This window comes from Dendrobates tinctorius, unplaced genomic scaffold (assembly GCF_039654945.1).
Source record: "Dendrobates tinctorius isolate UK_male_01 unplaced genomic scaffold, ASM3965494v1 ptg000165l, whole genome shotgun sequence".
Classification (NCBI taxonomy): domain Eukaryota; kingdom Metazoa; phylum Chordata; class Amphibia; order Anura; family Dendrobatidae; genus Dendrobates; species Dendrobates tinctorius.
Genome location: NW_027361832.1, coordinates 30,069,998 through 30,089,740, shown reverse-complemented (window position 1 = coordinate 30,089,740; position 19,743 = coordinate 30,069,998). Strand labels below are relative to the sequence as shown.

Here is a 19,743-nt window from a genome sequence, read left to right as displayed (position 1 = left end):
ATCTTACACAACTAACCCTCACCTTTTTCATACCATTCCAGCGATACACCCCCGTTCTCGCCCTGCAACAGGTAATATGAGAGGCAACACCTCTCTCTCACTGACCGCCCCACTCTTATTTTGTGCATCATAGACATGCGCATATAGTCTGTCCCTTTATGCGCGTCCCACTGCGCGCCACGGCGCTGTCACATGACTGAGCGCGTCACGGACATGCGCACAGTGGTCCCCCATGCGCGTGCCCTACTATGCGTCACCGGACATGACGCCATCTCCAACACATTGCCGGCCCCTTTATAATGGCGCCCTCTATCCGGTCTTTACCACGCCGCCGCATCCGTTCCCACTGCCATATGTGCCTGTCCCGGACCTCTACTGCAGGTACCTCTGGTTCTGAGCTCTCACTCCTTTCTTGTTCTGCTCTGTTTTACCATATTCGTTTACTTTTCAGGCGTCCATCCACTCACCTAGCATAGTGACCTGATCACTCCTCCACTCATGGTATGTGTCCTGCCCTCCTGAGGCTGCCAATTGTGCCTATTCACTGTGTTCCCCCCTTTTCTCTTGTGCTCTCTTGCTGCCAACTGTGCCTACTCGCCGCGTTCCTCTCTTCCCTTTTGTTTTTCTACTTTTCTTTCACTCCTTTTTCTCCCTTTCTGTCACTTCATCTCTCTTCTTTTTCATCTCTCTTTTCTCCTTTCCTCCTTCTTCTTTTTCCTCTCCTATTTTCTATTACCTCTCTCCTCTTTCTTTTACTTTATTTCTTCTCTTTTCTTTTCTCCCCCCCCCTTTTTTCCCCCCTCTTCTCTTCTTTCCCAGTTCCTATTTTCTCCTCTTCCTTTTCCCTCTTTTCCTCCTTCTCTCTTTCCCCTGTTCTCTTCTCTCCCCTCTCTTCCCTCTCCCTTTCGTTTCTTTTCTTTCTCTCTCTCCCCCTCCTCCTCCTTTTCTGCTCCCCTCCTCGTCTCTTCTCCTTTCTTTCCGTGTCTTCCTCCTCTTGTTTTCGTTTCCTTTCTTTCTTCTTTTCTCTTTCTCCCTCTCTCTCTCTCTTTCTCTTTCTCTCTCTCTCTTCTTTCTTCCTCTTCTTTCTTTTTTTCTTCCTCTTTCTTTTCTTTCTCTTATTTCTCTCTTCTTCTTTTTCTCTTCTTCCTCTCTTTCTCTCCTTCTCTTCTTTTCCTCTTCTTTCTTTTTCTTTTCTTCTTTTCTTTTTTCTGCTTTTCTTTTCTTTTCCTTTTTCCCCCTTTTTTTTCCTCTGCATCTTCCCTTCCCCATACGGATATTTATTTTGGCTGTTGCATTATCTGTGCCTTGACCAATATTGCCTCTTCTTTGGTACATACTTGTCCACTTATGTTGAAATTTTTTATTCCCCATGTGACTAAGAAGCACACTCTGCGAAATGTAAGGAACCTCACCTTCATTTGAAAATACTCGGTTGTCCTGTGAGACCCGTGTTTTCCTGCTTTAACCAGTAATGTACGTTCCGTCCGCAGTACATTTTCTATGTATATTTGTATTATTTGTACTATTTGTGTATGTATTTATTCTATGTATCACATGTACATAAATGCACTCACTATTACTGTTGTTTTTTCACACCTCTTCAGGCAACTACCTTGAGAAAAGCTTTATGCTGAAACGTTGGTGCTGTTGCTCTGGTTAGGTTCCCTTTGCAGTGTGTCAATAAATTCACTTATGCATTATTCCTTTGTCCTCATTTGAGTGCCGGGGTTTACTTTATTATTCATTTCTTCGAGACTGACAGTCTTTCATTAGTACTATATCGCCAGGCTGGAGGTTAGGCTTGCTGGTTTGCCACTTTCTCCTCTGTTGCTGAGTAGGCAGGTACTGTTTTTTCCACTTGTCCCAAAAGGCATTGGAGAGACTCTGTACTTGTCTCCATCGACTCCTGTAACGGACTTTAACATAAAATTCTCCAGGTGGAGAGCAATTAGGGTCGGTCTTCTGCGTAAGCAGCAGGGCTGGGGTGAGAACAGTTGGGTCATCAGGATCATTAGAAATTGGAGTCAACGGTCTGGCGTTTATGATGGCTGACACTTCGGCCATGAATGTTGTCACACTTTCGTGTGTCAGTCTTGCAGATCCTACCTGTAAGAAGATTAAATCGAGGATTCTCCTTGCGACACCTATCATTCTCTCCCATACACCTCCCATATGTGTAGAATGTGGTGGGTTGAATGTCCAAGTACACTCTTGTACACTTAGGTATTTTTCAACGTCATTCATATCCAAGATGGAAGAGAGTTGCAGTTCTCTTGCTCCTCTGAGTTTCCTCAGAACACTATCCTTTGGTATTGGTCGTTGATTGGTTAAACAGTCGATTTCTTTGGCATAGTTTTCTCGGATAATTATATTCTTCGACTGCTCTAGCTGTAGAGCTGTGTGGAGGGGTTTACCATGGTGCCAGTGGTCCTCAAAGTCTTGAAGTGTAGGTGCTAACTCTGCATGACTGTTCTTACATATCTTCTCCATGAAGGTTAAGAAATGGTCTTTCATCTTTCGTCTACTACAGAAGCTGTGCATGAGGGAGACAAAGTGTTGTAAACTTGTTCTCTCTTGTTAGGCAAGCGTTGTCTTTGAGGCTTGAAGGGTAGATGCAATCCAGCTCTTCGTTTTGTCCTGCACCATTCCTTGCTCCATCATCTCTAAGAACAGTCTATCTTCAAATGACATTGCTGTACTATTATCTTTTTTGGCCTTGCGGAAGACCGTACACCCAAGGTGATCTTGGTCGCAATTCTGAATGCAATCATCATTGGCACGACTCGCTAAGATACTTGGTGCTGAAGGGCTGTGTAGCAACTCCTTTACGAAGTAGTGATTTTCACATGGTTGAAGGAGAGAGAGATCAAGCATACTGGTAAGCATGTTGTTAACCACTGTCGGTTTGTGTGCTTCTCCTAAACTGTCCTCTCCTACAATGACCCACGCAAGGTCGAGTCTCTGGGCATATGGAGCATTGTGAGAGCTATTCATATGCTGCCTAACCTTGTGGACTCATAGAATATCTCTCCCGAGGAGTAAGACTATTTGAGCCTCTGGGTCAAGGTTAGGAATCAGGCGTTCTATACGCTTCAGATGAGGATGATACGATGCCACTTCAGGCGTAGGTATCTCTGACCTGTTGTCAGGAATCTGGTTACATTCCAATATGGTTGGTAAGGGCAGACACATTTGGCCATCTATAGACTCGACTACGTAGCCTGTTGCGCTCCTAAAAGCTGTCTCTACTATACCGGCACAAGTTTTCAAAGAGTAGGGGGCACTGAGTCCTCTGACGTTAAAGCTATCAAAGAAGGCAGACTTGGCTAATGACCTGTTACTATGATCATCTAAAATCGCGTATACTTTGATGGCTTTGTCCTTTTTGTCTGCCGGGTAGACTCTCACTAGGGAGATTTTAGAACAGGACTTGCCTCCTATGAGATTCCCACAAACTTCTGTACACTTAGAAGTAATGGCTGGAGTGTCAGTATTTGAGTCATTCAGCTCCCCGCTATGCTCTTGGGGCAAAGCATCTGATGGTGGTCCAGGGTGTAGAACTGAGTTATGTTCGGTGCTGTCACAGTCGGTGCACCTTGCACTAACCTCACAGTCCCTGGCGAAGTGGGATGTTGAAGAGCAGCATTTGTAGCAGATGCGGTTCTCCTTAAGGAAGGCCTTCCTTTCTTCCAATGACTTTTCTCTGAAAGCTCTGCATTTAAGTAAGGAATGTGGCTTCTTGTGTAAGGGACACTGCCTGCTTGGGTCCTTGGATTTGTCTTCTCCTTGACCGGAGCTGAACTCTTTGGGGACTGAACCTGTGGAAGAAATGTTAGTTTTGTGGACCTCTACAGTTGTTCTACGAGGTTTACTAACAGAGTTATTGGCACGTGACAGCATGAAATCAAAGCTAGGATCACTTCTAATTTTTGCTTGTCCTGAGACAAAATCTACAAACACTTTGAATGGAGGAAATGGTACATTGTAAGTCTGTTTATACCTAGAACCATATGTAACCCATTTGTCTTGCAGGTTATATGGGAGTTTTTGAACTATGGGGTTCACACCTGTAGCAGTGTCGAGATATGTCAACCCCACAAGATCTCCTTCTGCTTTTGCTACACACAACTCCTTTAACAAGTCAGTTAATTCTCTTAGCTTTGAATAATCCTTGTTCGCTATTCTTGGAAAGTCCTCTATTCTTTTAAACAAAGCACTCTCTATAACCTCTACTGAGCCATAGCATTCATCAAGTCTATTCCAAATCCTTTTGAGCCCGACATCTGGATAATTTACATTAATGTCTCTGATTCTCTTTGCGCGTTTGGCAGACTCAATTCCTAGCCATTTTACCAAGAGATCCACTTCTTCACTACATGATAGACCTATGTCTCTTATGGTATTTTTGAAGGCGGCTCGCAAGCCCTGTAGTTTTCAGCGCGATCGCTGAACTTTACAAGGCTCTTAGTGATCAACTCACGTCGAGCAAGGAACTTGGAAAATTCCATCGTGGCTTGATTGGCACTGATGCCAGCTGATGGAGTGTTGTCAGAGTACATGTGTGCTGTGGTATCATACCTGTTAGATGTCTCTGGTTTGGTCCAACTGCTGTAGTACCTTTCTGAAGCGAAGGGATTCTCTTTAAGCTGGGACAGATTCCGGATCTTCTGTTCTGGAGAAAGATTATTGTAGTCAGTATCATCCCAATGTGTATTTCCTTTGTTTTGGTAGGGAGACTGATAGTTGGCTTTCTGGGGGTCCGAATTATCTGGTTGGCTTGACTTGTTGACAAAATGCTCTGTCTTTGCCTGTGGGTCTGGATCGTCATTTGATTTGGAATGCTGATGGACGTACTCTGCAGTACGCTGCAATGGATCTTGAGTAACTTGCTGTAGGCCTAGCACACTGCTGCGTTCGTCGTCAGAATATACGGCAGCTTCTAAGGCTTCTGCTATGGCAGCTGCTGTTTCTTTTTCAATAGCAAGTTTCTGTAATGTTGCTTCAAGGCGCGCTTTCTCTGCATCGAGTCATGCTTGTTGGCGTGCTTCCTCTGCATCCAGGCATGCTTGTTGTAGTTTCAATTCTATCTCTTGCTCAGCAAAGGTGCTGCTTGCTTTTGCCGCTTCAGCTTTTGCGCGGGCAATAGTGGCGGCATTGCTGATGGATGATGTCTTGGAGGAACCAACTCGTGATCTCGTCTTGAAAGAGGATGCTCGTCATTGAGACATGATTCAACAGTTAGGCGACCGCTGTGATATCCCTTTGTCGGCTCTGCGTGGATAATGGCAGGCTCCTTATGGTCCGATTATTCGGTCCGACCGTTAGGAAGTTGCTGCAATATCCGTATGCAATAAACGTATGCTTGGATAATGGCGGGCTCTGTAACGTCAGATCTTCTGAGCTTGTTCTCAGCAGTTGTTTCACTATACTGTCCTCATACACGTTAGCAGGGTGTGCAATGAGACATGTAGCTAAACAGCCGGTCTTCTTTAAGAAAAGGCTGTAAAATTGTAACCTTCTTTTATTGATTACAGATGTGACAGGAAAGGGTGAAACTATAGGATGCAATAACAGGAGCTTTTCAGAATATATAACTGCAGAGAGCATAAAATACAGATCGCCTGGAATACACAGTAACATGAGGTAATACATAGGTACCATGAGGTAATACATAGGTACCATGAGGTAATACATTGCTGATGATTACCTATTTAATACAACAAACATTATAAACACAGGATTATAACACCTAGATAGTGCTTACCAACTATGCTTAGAGCAGGCTGTTTAAGAAGCATGAAGAACACGAATGGTGTAGTTTCTCCTAAGACACGTGGAGGAATAAAGGCTGCTGTTCCCCTCACAGTGTCATAAACAAGACTATGATGTAACAGGAACAATCCCACAATACATTGCAAATTAAACTAGAATCTATGCATTAAACAGCCAGCAGGTGGTGCTGTTACCTTACAGTATGAAATATATGAAGGATTAATACACACAAAAATAAAATGTCTGTAATAATCGAAGACATAAAAAATGACTAGACCTTCTAGACAGCAATTATATGGGCGGACAGAACATAGCCTTTTGGTGTAAACAGCGTCCGCTTCACTCTCTTCTTCTTCAAACATAACTGACATCAAGATGAAGTCAGAGCTGCAACTGTTCCCTAACCCACTCCGGATGTAATTTACGTCAGAAGATGGGGAGAGTAAAGCTACCGCTGATTGGCTGCAGGGATCGCGTGACATAACAATGTCATACGAGCCCTGGGAGAGTGAGTTCCAACGCTGCTACGGTAAAAATTACAAACCTCTCCATTCAAACTTGCAAAATTGGCAGTGTATCAAATACTTATTTTCCCCACTATAGCTGTTATTATATTACTTGGGGGAAACAGTCATTGAGTAGGTATTGTCTGCATCTCAATCCCTGAGATTGCTGGATGAAAACTTTTTTTTACCTCTACTATTACCACTACTACCTGGGAACCAGCTGGATCCAAAGGTAATTAAAAACCTGGAAGAACTGATAATTTTATTTTTTCTTTGACACGACTTAAGCCTGGTTTAAAAATTGATTGCAGTTGGATCCATTGGTTAAATCATTGAAGTAAGGCCGGTTTCACACTAGCGCATTTTCAACGCGCGCACGGCCGGGGGTAGCTCCGCCCCCGAGCCGGCTCTCTGCCCGGCGTGCCCGCCCCTTCCTTGTAGCGCCGCCTCCTAGCGGACAGCGGCGCCTGCGATCGGCGCACCCTATCTTTAGCATAGGGTGCGCCGATCGTGCGCAGGCCGTGCGCTAGTTGCGCTTTGACCTGCGCTGCGCACTTTTGACGGTGCGCCGTGCGCGCCAAAATCAAACTTTTCGGATTTTGGCGCGCACGGCGCACCGTCAAAAGTGCGCAGCGCAGGTCAAAGCGCAACTAGCGCACGGCCTGCGCACGATCGGCGCACCCTATGCTAAAGATAGGGTGCGCCGATCGCAGGCGCCGCTGTCCGCTAGGAGGCGGCGCTACAAGGAAGGGGCGGGCACGCCGGGCAGAGAGCCGGATCGGGGGCGGAGCTACCCCCGGCCGTGCGCGCGTTGAAAATGCGCTAGTGTGAAACCGGCCTTAGGCTACTTTCACATTTCTGGATTTTAAATCCGGCGGGCTGAGGCGAAAAGTTGTCAAACCTGATCCGGTAGGAGCCACAGCCCGCCTGATCATCTGTTTTTGCCGGATACGGTGCAGGAGAGGGAGAGGGAAGAGAGTCTTCGCGCATGCGCTCTGCAAAAAAGCGGTCCGGCGCTGTCAAAAAACGTTGCATGGAACGTTTTTTTGCAGACGCCGGACAGGCATTTTTTGCCGTTTCCGGCTAAAGCCAGACACGCCGCATGGCCATCAGGCGCAATGCGGCGATAATGTAAGTCTATGGGAAAAAAGCCGGATCCGGTGGCAGCAGGTTTTTCCATTTTTCGCCGCATCGCGCCTGATGCTTCAAAACGGAAATGTGAAAGTAGCCTTAATGAGAACGCATCAGTTTGTCATCAGTTTGAAGCGGATGCAGCTTTTTTTTGTTGACTGGATTTGTTTCGAGCTCATGAATACTTCACATGTGAACTCGGCCTTAAAGTTGAGGAACCATCAAACAAACAGAAGTTATCCAAGCAGGTCATCAATTAATGACTGTGCAAAGTTCACTTGGAAAGGATTCCATGATCATAATTTTTGCGTTCATTCTTTTTTTTCTCCCATGTTACGATGTTCAGCGTTCTTATATAATTCTGGCAGGCGCTTACGTCAGGCTTCCCGTATGATTGTAGTAGCAGCTCGGTTCAGCTAGATGTTGGCTGATTTTTTCATTAAAATAACAGCAAGCATTCATTCCTGATGTTTCATCATACTATATACATTTCACTGTAATCATGTATGCCATGAGCCTAACCATGTTACTGAGGGATATATTTTAAACAAACTTGGAAATCCCAGTCGTCAAAGTTCATTTCATCAATTAGGGCTCTGCTGGGAATTCTAGCCATGCTTTGCCTGAGCATCATTAAGTTCCCATCTATGGGATAGACCTTATGAAAAGGAACAATCAGATGATTGTGTTAATTTGAGAACCTGATTAAGACAGGAGAAATTAGAAACATCCACAGCAAAGCAAAATCTGGGCACATATCCCAGCATAACTCCCGCAATGCTCAGGGGCAGTGCTGCCGCGATTGTTACAACGTTTCCATTCATTACACGCTGTAGCAGGGCACGGCGATGACAATCTATTTTATTCCTTCATTAAGTATTATGAATGTCTCATTTAAAACAGGGATAAAAAAAAACCTCTTAATGTAAGAGCGACAGTAGCTATTTTCAGTACGAAGCTTTTGAACAGCTTTTTATGAGACATCTCAAGGGAAAAACCAAAGTGATGTAGTCACAGTTTTATTAAAAATCCCTTAAATAAGAACATGTGCAAATAACACTTAGGCTAAGTGCACACGTAGATTTTCCTCCTGCGGATTTTTCAAATGACCTGCATTTTTCCTGCGGATTTCTTCCTATTTTTGTGCAGTTTTCTTGCGGTTTTTGTGCGGTTTTCCCCCTGCGGATTTGAAGAATGGAGCAGGTGGAAAACCGCACAAAAGAAGTGACATGCTGCATATTTTGTACCGCACAAAAACCGCGCGGAAAAAACCGCAGCGTCTGCACAGCGTTTTTTTTTTTAAAATTGATTTATATTGTACTGTAAATCACTTTGCGGATCCGCAGCGTTTCTGCGCGGTAAACTCCGCTCCGGATCCGCAGGAAAAATGCATCGTGTGCACATGGCCTTATTTATCAATTTTATAGGAGTTTTTATGTGAACATTGAGGAATACATTACTTTTTCCTAATGTGTTGTATATTTATTAAAATAATGTCAGGAAATCTATACCATTTGTGAGGAACTGACCTTGTGCTAAAGTCTACTGGACCATTGGACGTGGAGCGGAATCCACCGCTCTAAGGGATGAGGACTTTTTCCAGCACGGAGCATTGTTTACGTCAAACTTATTGTTGTGTTTTTTTAGAGATTTGCTTGCTCGTCAGTTTAAGTGCATTAATTTCACCTGTAAGGTGTTCAGCCTCTGGAATTAATGTTTCCATTCAGTGACAGTAAGTAACAGCGTGGGCTGGATCTTATGTATACATAAGTTAAAGTTAAAAGCAATCATTCTGTTACTCTTGATAGTGTCTCAGAGGCCTAATTTGAGCTGTTATTTCATATTAGGGTACAGTTACACCTAGCGATGCACCAGCGATCCCGACTAGCGATATGACGCGGTCTGGATCGCTGGTGCATCGCTAGGTGGTAGCTAGTGAGCTGCCACACAGGCAGATCTCACCAGCGACATCGCTGGGGTCGGGGGTCGCTACTTACCTGTCAGACGAGGCGATCCTGACGTCCTCCCACCCGTGTCCACGCGTCGCTCGTCGGCGCCACAGGAAGCGCCGCAGGAAGTGACCGACAAGGAATGGTCCAGGACGTTCTCGCGCGATCAGCGATGAGCAGCGGGGGAGCCGGTCGGAGGTAAGTATCACATGCAGCGATATCGCTAGCAATATCTCTGCTACGTCTCAAAATCGGTGACTTTACAGCGATATTGCTAGCGATATCGCAGTGTGTAATGGGGGCTTTAGACTGTAAGTAACCTACAAACCTTAGGATAAATACGCAGATTTTTTTAACAATCTAACAATGAAGGATCACCTCACCCCACCTTCCTCCCTTCCTGTGGATGAATGTCCTGAATGGGAGCTATGGATATAAAAAAATATCTGGCTCCCACTGCAGAGTTAAGTCCTTTAATTAAAATAAACACAGTGATGCGACCGCACATCACATTAGTGTGTTCCGGCTGGCGTGGTGGCATCACCCATGTGACCGCTCACCAAACCATCCCGATCGTCATGGGACATGAGCAGTAATGGATTATCTGCAAAAGGTGAGTATAAATTTGCTTTTTTATTTTCATTTTTGGGTGAATAAATGGGTAAAAAAGAATGTCTAGGAGTATTTATTTCAATTAAAGGACTTTACTCTGTTTCTTTATTAAATTTGACTATGGGGTTAGTAATGGGGGTGTCTTATAGATGCCTCTCCATTACTAACCACTGGGCTTGATGTCAGTGGACATAAAACAGCTAAAATCAACCCCAAAACAATTACTCCACTTGCCACTGCACCAGGGTAAGCGCCACATCTAATGAATTAGAGCTGATGTTTCTAGTATGCGAGGGGGCCAATATCCATGATCCCTTTTCAGGCTGTTAATGTCAGCTGACATCTGCTGGTTTTTGATTTTAGGGGGGAACCATGTAAATTTTTTGGGTGGGTCTCCCCTATAATAACCAGAAAAGGCTAAGCAAACAGCTGTGAGCTGTTATTAATACGCTTGGAACCTTTATGGCTATTGGCCCCTTCCCAGAATATTAACCCCTTTCTGCCATCGGACGTAATATCCCGTCCATATGACCTGGGACTTAATCCCCATGGACGGGGTATGGGGCATTTGATGCGACATCACGACTTAAGTCCCAGTGATTGCATTAAAATTCCAATGCCATCTTATCTCAGCGAAGATGGCCTCAGCATCCCGGGGTCTGTCTCCGCCCTCCCAGCCTCCCGATCACTGTGATAGGCTGTGATTGGCTGTTCAGAATTCTCATTGGCTGAAACAATGAGGTCCCAGGCTAGGATCGAGTACAGATGTACTCGACCCTAGGCCGGTGCCTGGCAACAACCCCCCGGATTGCCTCGATTGCGCCAATTGCAGGGCACAGCAGCAGTATTACCGCGCTGTGCCCTGCCGGTACCGGCCTGGATCGTGCTGTAATAGCACTGATCCTAGGCCAGAGCCTAGGACAGGCCAAGTAAGGCCTGCAGGAGCTGATTGGCGCGATCGATGTCATCGTCGATCGCTCCAATCACAGGGCACAGCTGCGGTCACGGTGTGACCGCTCTGTGCCCTGCTGGTTACCTGCCTGTGACCTGCCTAGGAACGGAGCCATCCTACGCAGTTGCCATGGTCATCATGGCCAGCAGTGATTGGTGGGATCGATGTCCTCATTCGATCCTACCAATGACAGGTCACAGCAGCGGTGTGACTGCACTGTGACCTGTCTTTCACCTGCCTGTGACCTGTCTGACTGCTCTGCAGGGGTCCTCGCTCTACCTGAGGATTCCTGCAGAGCGGTCACACAGTCAGAGCTCCTCCTGTGCTAGGTATTATGGTGCCACAGCTGCCTGTAACACCACAATCCCTGCTGAAGACATAAGAAAGAAGAGTACAACTGTAAGTGTTATCCTTGATCCCTGCCCAATCTCTCTTCATCCACCCCAATCCCCCCATCCCCCTACCCTTTTTACCTCCCTCCATACCCCTTTGCGCCGCCTCCGTGTGCACATTTATCAGCAGCTAAGTGTTGATTGGTGACGCAGTTCACCGATCAACACTCGTGCTTGATTTTTTTTCCTCAGCTCCCCTTGCGCCAACTCTGTACACATATTCCACAGCCGCCAAACTTTGATAAGTGATGCAGTTCACTTATCAGAGATTTGTGCCTGCCATTTTCCATCTTTCCCCCCTCCCTTTGCGCCACCTGACTACAAGCGTAAGTGTTGATCCCCGATCCCTGCCCGATCTCTCTTCATCCACCCCAATCCCCCATCCCCCTTCCCCCTCTTTTTACCCCCTCCACCCCCCCTTTACGCCACCTCCTTACGCACATTTAGCAGCCGCCGAGCGTTGATTGGTGGCGCAGTTTGCCGATCAACACTTCTGCTAGCTTTTTTCCTCAGCCCCCCTTGTGCCAACTCCGTGGTGTCACTTATGGGGAGATTCTACTGTTTAGGCACATCAGGGGCTCTGCAAATAGAACATGATGCCCGCAGAATAGTCCATCAAAGTCTGCATTCCGTAACGTCACTACTTCCCTTCCGAGCCCCGACGTGTGCCAAAACAGTAGTTTTCTCCCACATATGGGGTACCAGCATACTCCGGACAAATTGGACAACAACTTTTGGGGTTCAATTTCTCCTGTTGCACTTGAGGAAATAAAAAATTGGGGACTAGAAAATCATTTTTGTGGAAATTTTTTTTTTTTTACGCCCGGGTATTATAAACTTTAGTGAAACACTTGGGGTTCAACATGCTCACCACACATCTAGATTAATTCCTTAAGGGGTTTAGTTTCCAAAATGGGGTCACTTTTGGGGGGTTTCCACTGTTTAGGCACATCAGGGGCTCGTCAAACTCGACATGGCGTCCGATCTCAATTCCAGCCAATTTTAGGTTGAAAAAGTCAAACGGCGCTCCTTCTCTTCCGAGCCCTACCATGCGCCCAAACAGTGGTCCCCCTCCCCACATATGTGGTATCAGCATACTCCGGACAAATTGGACAACAACTTTTCGGGTCCACTTTCTCCTTTTACCCATGGGAAAATAAAAGAATTGTTGCTAAAAGATAATTTTTGTGACTAAAAAGATACCGTAAATGTTAATTTTTTCCTTCCACGTTGGTTCTGCTTCTGTGAAACACCTGAAGGGTTAATAAACTTCTTGAATGTGGTTTTGATCAGCTTGAGGGGTGCAGTTTAGAATGATTTCACTTTTAGATATTTTCTGCCATATAGACCCCTAAAAATGACTTCAAATGTGAGGTGATCCCTAAAAAAATGGTTTGTGAATTTGATTGTAAAAATGAGAAATCACTGGTCAACTTTTAACCCTTATAACTTTCTAACAAAGTACTTGTTCTCACCCACCAAGCTCTCCACGGTGCGGCACCCCCCTACATCTCCTCCCTCATTTCTGTCTATCGGCTTAGCCGATCGCTGGGCTCTGCAAACGACTTTCGACTAACCTCTGCACTAATCCGTACCTCCCACTCCCGACTCCAAGACTCCAAGGTCATCTTATTTTGCTTTAATTATTGTATTGTTAATGTTGTTACTTATGACTTGTGTTTTGAAACTGTTAAACTGTAAAGCGCTGCGGAATATGTTGGTGCTATATAAATAAAGATTATTATTATTATTAACAAAAAATAAATAAATTTTGTTTCCAAAATTGTGCTGATGTAAAGTAGACATGTGGGAAATGTTATTTAATAACTATTTTGTGTGACATATTTCTCTGTTTTAAGGGCATAAAAATTCAAAGTTCGAAAATTGCAAAATTTTCGCCGAATTTCCATTTTTTACACAAATAAATGCAAGTTATATCGAAGAACTTTTACCATTAAAGTGAAGAACAATATGTCACGAGAAAACAGTCTCAGAATCGCCTAGATCCTTTGAAGCAGTCCAGAGTTATTACCTCATAAAGTGACAGTGCAAACCACCCTTGGGGGTTAAGGGGTTAACATCAGCCCCTAGCTGTGGGCTTTCCCTCAGCTAGTTATGAAAATTATGGAGGACCATACGCAATGTTTTTATTTTATTTATTTAAACAATAAATGCAAGTATAGAAAAATTAGCACACAAAGCACTGATTAGAAATCACATAAAGCAGCAGTAGGTGAGAAGATTAATACACTCACACTACACATCATGTACATATATGCACATTTAATATACAAAATATTCTGGGTGCTTCCTTAAATGGAATCTGTCTCCAAGTTTTTGTTTTTCCCATCTGAGAGCAGCAAAATGTAGGGGCAGAGACCATGATTACAGCGATATATCACTTACTCGTTTGCTTGCTGCAGTTTTGATGTAATCTCTGTTTATATTTCCTGCAGATCTAGCAGTTCTCAAATACTGAGCTCTGTATATCCCCACCCACATCACTGATTGGCAGCTTTCTGTGTACACTGTGCAAAGGACTAAAACTGCCAATCAATGGTGGGGCAGGGTTTTCAGATCTCTAGTGATAATCTCCTGATGGTACAACAGTGATTATATCAAAACTACATCAAGCAGCCCAGTAAGTAGCACACTGCTGGAATTAGGGTCTCTGCTCCTACATCATGCTGCTTTCAGATTAGGTGGCAAACCTAGTGACAGATTCCTTTTAAAAATTTGTTTCATTTCAATCGAGAGTCACTGTGGATAAATGGATGCTACAACTTTGAAGTTGGGACTTCTTGTTGAGACCATTGATTGGCCTTAGGAACTACAAGTTTCTTGGTTTGTGTATGGACTGCAGTGTCTAAACCAGCCACTAGTCTCCATATCTGAACTCAGCAGCCTCATAAGAACATTTGAGATTGTTGAATTTGGGTCAGGAGTCCCGCTGCTGGTCAAGATGGTGGCCTGTACTCTGACTGTGAATGTTGAACATGTAAGACCAGATAATGTGCCTTTATTTGCCAATTATTGAATAATTTAGAGCTTCCAATAAAATGACAGCCATCTTTTGCAAAGATTTGCAGTTTTAACAGCTAAAGAATATCAAGAAATGTGTAACGTGGCGGGGAACGGTAGCCATAGGCAAGGTACTCATACTTCACACCCTGGCATGCTACATGAAAATGGGGGTCCTGGCTGGATGTATGGACTATAGCTGTGATGGCAATGCGCCCTTACAGAGAGCATGGTGACGTTGTTTTTGGCTGGCCAGGACCAGGTGTTGCAAAGTTCAATGAGAAAGGCCAAGGTCACAAATAAATGTAATTTTCCTAAACATTAACTTTGAGGAACTATGTACAGCAGATAGTGAGCATTCATCTTCATGGATATTTCTGTTGTGACTTGGTACATTATCCCACACTTCTTCCTCCTTTTCCTGGAGTCACTTTCGCTTTCCACTTCATTTAGCTTTCTTCTGCCTCATCACATCCCTGCACACTATCCTGGGAGCTTCCTCATCCCCAATAATGTCACTACAGTCCAGCAAGAAAGACTCCTATCCCCTATACTTCCACCCATGCGTCCGCTTCTTTCTTCCCTTAGAGGCGTTTTCTATGCCAGTATGGCTGCTATTTATCTTTCCGCTTTATTGACGCCTCTGGACCACCACACGCGGCATTTCCTCTTCGTCTCGCTTATTACTCTTTCTTTCTCCGTTCCATTACCTGGCTGACAGACTGCTGTACCGTCACGCTAGGCTTCCTGCCCCAGGCCCCAATACTTCTTACTTTCTTCTCACTCTGTAAGGACTCTGGACTGTGACTCACTTATCTGTAGGATCTTACTATCTGCTCGGTCGTCTCTCTCTTGCCACAGGACACACACTACTCACTGAAAGCGGGTATGCCAACTAGTGATACCCAAGGTCGGCTAATGATGCAGGGTCATCCCTATATAATGTCCTGGCAGGAAACTTTCTGCTGTCTCTTCACTTTAGCCCCTCCAACTCTGGACTCCTCCCAACCTTTAACTCTAACTGTCCCTTTCACCCATCTGCAATTGGGAAGACCACTACTTCTTTATTAACAATATTCAACGTTAAGCTTTTCAAACACCATTACTATACATATCTTCCAGGGGCAATGTGGGCAATGCTTCCACCTCTTTACATGAGCTTGGGATGCAACAGTGCAGAAGATAAGGACACAGCAGTATCTTAACCAAAGATTATTTATTACTCTAAGGGCCCCGTCACACATAGCGATCTCACCCGCGAGATCGCTGTGTGCGACACCTATCAGCGACTGGCCCCCCTGACGCTCGGCGTCGCTGGTGCTGATCGCTGGTGAAGCTGTCTGTGTGGCAGATCACCAGCGATCATGTAGCGACTCACCAGCGATCCTGACAAGTTGATATCGTTGTCGGGATCGCTGGTGAGTCGCTATGTGTGACGGGGCCCATACACAGCAATTTGAATGATTAGGAAGAAAAATCAAACAAGGTTATCTGATTATTAGAGTGCAGTAAAATGTTTTTTTTTTTGTTTTTAACAATTTAAACGTCAGTGGTTTCTTTGGATTGAAGCAGCGGTAACAGATATAACAATATTAAACCCTATCATACAAGGCACTAAACATTTACAATAGATACAACTGTCTCTATTCTAGTACTCTGTCATATGGTGCATCACAGTCAGTGGTGTACCCATCACTGTCATCCTATCACTCTGGTGTCGTGATGAGCGAGTATACTCGTTACTCGAGATTTCCTGAGCATGCTCGGGTGATCTCTAAGTATTTCGAATGTGCTCGGAGATTGAGTTTCTGTCGCCGCAGCTGCATGATTTGTGGCTCCTAGACAGCCTGAATACATGTGGGGATTTCCTAACAAACAGGCAATCCCCACATGTATTCAGGCTTTCTAGCAGCCGCAAATCATGCAGCTACAGCAACAGAAACTAAATCACGAGCACATCCAAATACTCGGAGATCACCCGAGCATGCTCAGGAAATCTCGAGTAACGAGTACACTCGCTCATCACTACTCTGGCTGTATTGATGCACGTTATCCAGGCCCTAACTGGAGTTTATGCTACTTCATCATTAGGCCGCAAGTCTCCTCTTGTTGAATCACTTCTAGAACACATTGCGCTGGCTGTCTCTGACCCCTGAAGCGCGATCCCTGTCCCATGTGTTCTGCACCTCACATTGCCGATCTCACGAATGTCCCTTTAACATGGTTCGCTTGCTTCTCGTGGCTCTCTTCCCGCTCGCTTGTTTCTGGCTCTGTTCACTTAGCTCCAATTTCAGTATCTTGGTTCTTCTCTCAGTTTTGGTCACTCGAGCCTTTTTTCGAGTCTAGTCACTTGGTTCTACTTCTGGGTCTGGTCACTTGCTTCTGCTTTTAGGTCTGGTCACTCAGTTCTTTCGGGCCTGGTCATTCGGTTCTGCTTTCAGGTCTGGTCACTCGTAATGGCGGCTATAATTCAACCTCGCCGCACCACAAGTCTGTTCTTCTACAGGTTCAGGAACCTACTCCTCTTCTCTGCTCTCCTAGGCCTTTTATAATTCCTAAATGCGATAGCTCTGTCACCTAACCTGGTGTCTCCTCCAATCTCTTCCCCCCATGGAACATTCACTTCCTTCATATGTAATTCTCTCTGCTTTCTTTTTCTATCATCATTGACCAGCAGTGGCAGTGTTCGCTTGCAGACACTCTCTTAGGCTTTAACTGTGTGTCTTCTCACTTTTCCATCTCATTACAAATGGTCTAAAACATTATCAATGATCAAAAACTGTTTTAAAACTAATTACATAAATGGCATAAACCACGTTTAATTTTTCATACATGAGCCATTCTGATCTTGGACTTTTAACTATCTACCTTATCAAATTGTTCTAATTAAGCAATTACAATTATTACCGCACTTATTAGAGACTGTAGTGTTGTATATAAGGAATGGGATGTTGGAGTAGAAATTTCAGTTACGGTATTTTGTGTTGGTCTTTTTTTTCTCCAACTTTTGTTAGAATGTGAGCAAAAAGGAAACAATTCAGAGTCTCGAAGCTGAAGTATTGATTCTTCAACGTCAGTATAAGGAAAAGAGTGACCAGGTAGAGGCCTTTGAACACCTGATTGACCAGTTAACTGGAGAGCTGCATTCCTCTAAGGACGATGTTAAATTGAACAAAGAGCAGTGCCAGCAGTATGAGCAGCAGGTGGAAGCGTTGAAAGAAAAGATTGATTTACTACAAAAGGAGGTACAGAACTTTGTTACATGTATCAAAATGTTCTTATTATCATTGTTACTATGGTTTTCATAGCCTTTTCTCTTTTCTTTTTTAAAATGGAATGAGATGCTAATATATTTTAGTTTTTGAAGCTGCCGAGGCAACATACTTGTTTGCAAGTAACAATAACAATTCATAGAGACCCTTTCACCTTCAATAACCCTCCTAAACTGGAGTATTTTGTACATAACTTCTAATGTGCTGATGCGGAATTTCAATTTCTATGTTTGTAGTCGCTTACACTCCCTGTACAGTGCAGAACGTGCAAATAGGCTGTGTGCTGTATGCTACTACAAGGAAAGGACTACTTTTTTCTAGCATGGATTTATTATAGAGGGTTCCTATAACTCATCCCTTGGCCCCTTTTTAGTAATTCCAGTGAGAGAATCCAAGTGGGTCAAAAGTTAAACATTTTGAATATGAACTAAGAGGTGATCCGCCTACTGAACTACCAGACACTCACTGAGAATATTGTGTTGATATTGAACTTGACATCAAAGCACCCAAGGACCTACAAACCCACCCTCTCCCCTGTCATGTGTGTTTTTTGTTATTTCTTTTGTGACCATTAACAGAGCTGTCCGGCCGTAGTCTACAAATCATCAGTCACTCTATGCAGTCTGCAGACTTTTGAATCCTTACATCACGTGCGTATCGTGAGGATTCTTTGGTGCCACCGGTTGGTGCGTGACCGCATGTATGTGATTTGCATAAATGCAGTCACGTGCCAACTAGATGGGCACGGTGTCGCTTTATGCAAGTGTACTGAGCGAGGCCAGACGCAGTATAGTCGGAATATGGCTGTAAGCATGCAAACTTGCAGTCACATGACCGCCTACTCTCGGCACTTGAAAATCCTCACAGTGTGCAGTGCACGGGATGTGAGGATTCGCAAGTCTGCAGTGGCATTGAGTTACTGCAGACTTGTAGCCTAAGGCAAGACAATGACTTTAAGGTTGTGCTTTACCTTTCATAGGATTAGTTTTGATTAATTCTCATTTAGCCATTCTGTACTTGCCCGAATCCTTTGCACTTTGCCTGAATGTGCCTTGGCCTTTAACTTTTGAATAATATCTTGTATTCATCTCAGGACCAACCAGGAACATGACTCCCTCTCAGTCCCTTTTTTTGTGTTTTCAGGATGTTACAAGATGCACTCTATTTATACGTAACTGATGTTTGGATTGCTCAAATCTATTGTGTCTATCCATGAGAGTAACATATTCATTTTCTAAAAATTAAAGACCAGGGTCTTTTTTACTAGAGGTCTTCAATGCACCAAGAAACAAGTGGGGTTATCAAAAGAGGCTGTCGTTCCAAATAAAACCAAGTTCAGTTTACTTCTCCAATATTGTGAAAATATTTCTTTGTTGGTGCATGGTAGACCTATACAAAATAGATTTATGCCTGGATCCCTCTAGAAGGGATTTTCAGGTTGGATTACATGCTATACCATACAAGTGTCAGGTGTTGGACCCCCACCGATCTGATATTGACGACATGTCCTAATTGTAAGACATCAGTTTCATTGTAGCTGAAAATTCCTTTAGGTTTGTCACAAGTTGTGATTCACAACGTCTTACATACGAATGCCCTTATTAGAGTTTGTTGTTATTTCTCATTTAAAGCTTAGATAAGAAAAATAATCCAATAAAAATATAACTATTATGTTAAACAATATTTTTTTTTTGCAGTTTCCAAATTTATCCAAACTAACCTATATTGTATAGGAAGTCACATGCTGTATGGTATGATTGGGCTGTCTGAACATGTAACTCTTGTAGAACATTTTTTGCACTTTTCTTCGTATGTATTACTTTAGTATGCTATGCTAAGCCAAGTCAAGTTTTCTTAATTCTCTTTTTTGTTTCAGAGTCTGAAAAGCCAGAATGACGTAAATAAAATTTCTTTTAAATTAGAGGAGTGCAAGTCAACTCACAGCCACTCAAACGAGGAGTATGTAGCACTGTCATTACAACTGCAGCAGTGCCAAAAAGTGAGCATTATATTTCTGTAGAGATAGGTACATGGTAGCCACAGTGAGCTGAAAACTAAATACGGTATTTTTTCACTGCTGGAAAAGAAAAAAAAAACATCTTTTCGGAGCTGCTTACTGCATAACCTTGATTTCTA

At 44.0% G+C, this 19,743-nt stretch overlaps 1 protein-coding gene across 1 annotated transcript in view; it reads left to right on the top strand.

Moving 5' to 3' along the window:
- LOC141053222 (uncharacterized) overlaps window positions 1–19,743 on the top strand; it is a 653,087-nt gene that overhangs the window by 191,937 nt on the left and 441,407 nt on the right. Inside the window, exons 9-10 of the mRNA XM_073550619.1 lie at window positions 17,350–17,580; window positions 19,484–19,606. Of these exons, the coding sequence (XP_073406720.1) occupies window positions 17,350–17,580; window positions 19,484–19,606 (354 nt within the window). The remainder of the gene's footprint in view (window positions 1–17,349; window positions 17,581–19,483; window positions 19,607–19,743) is intronic.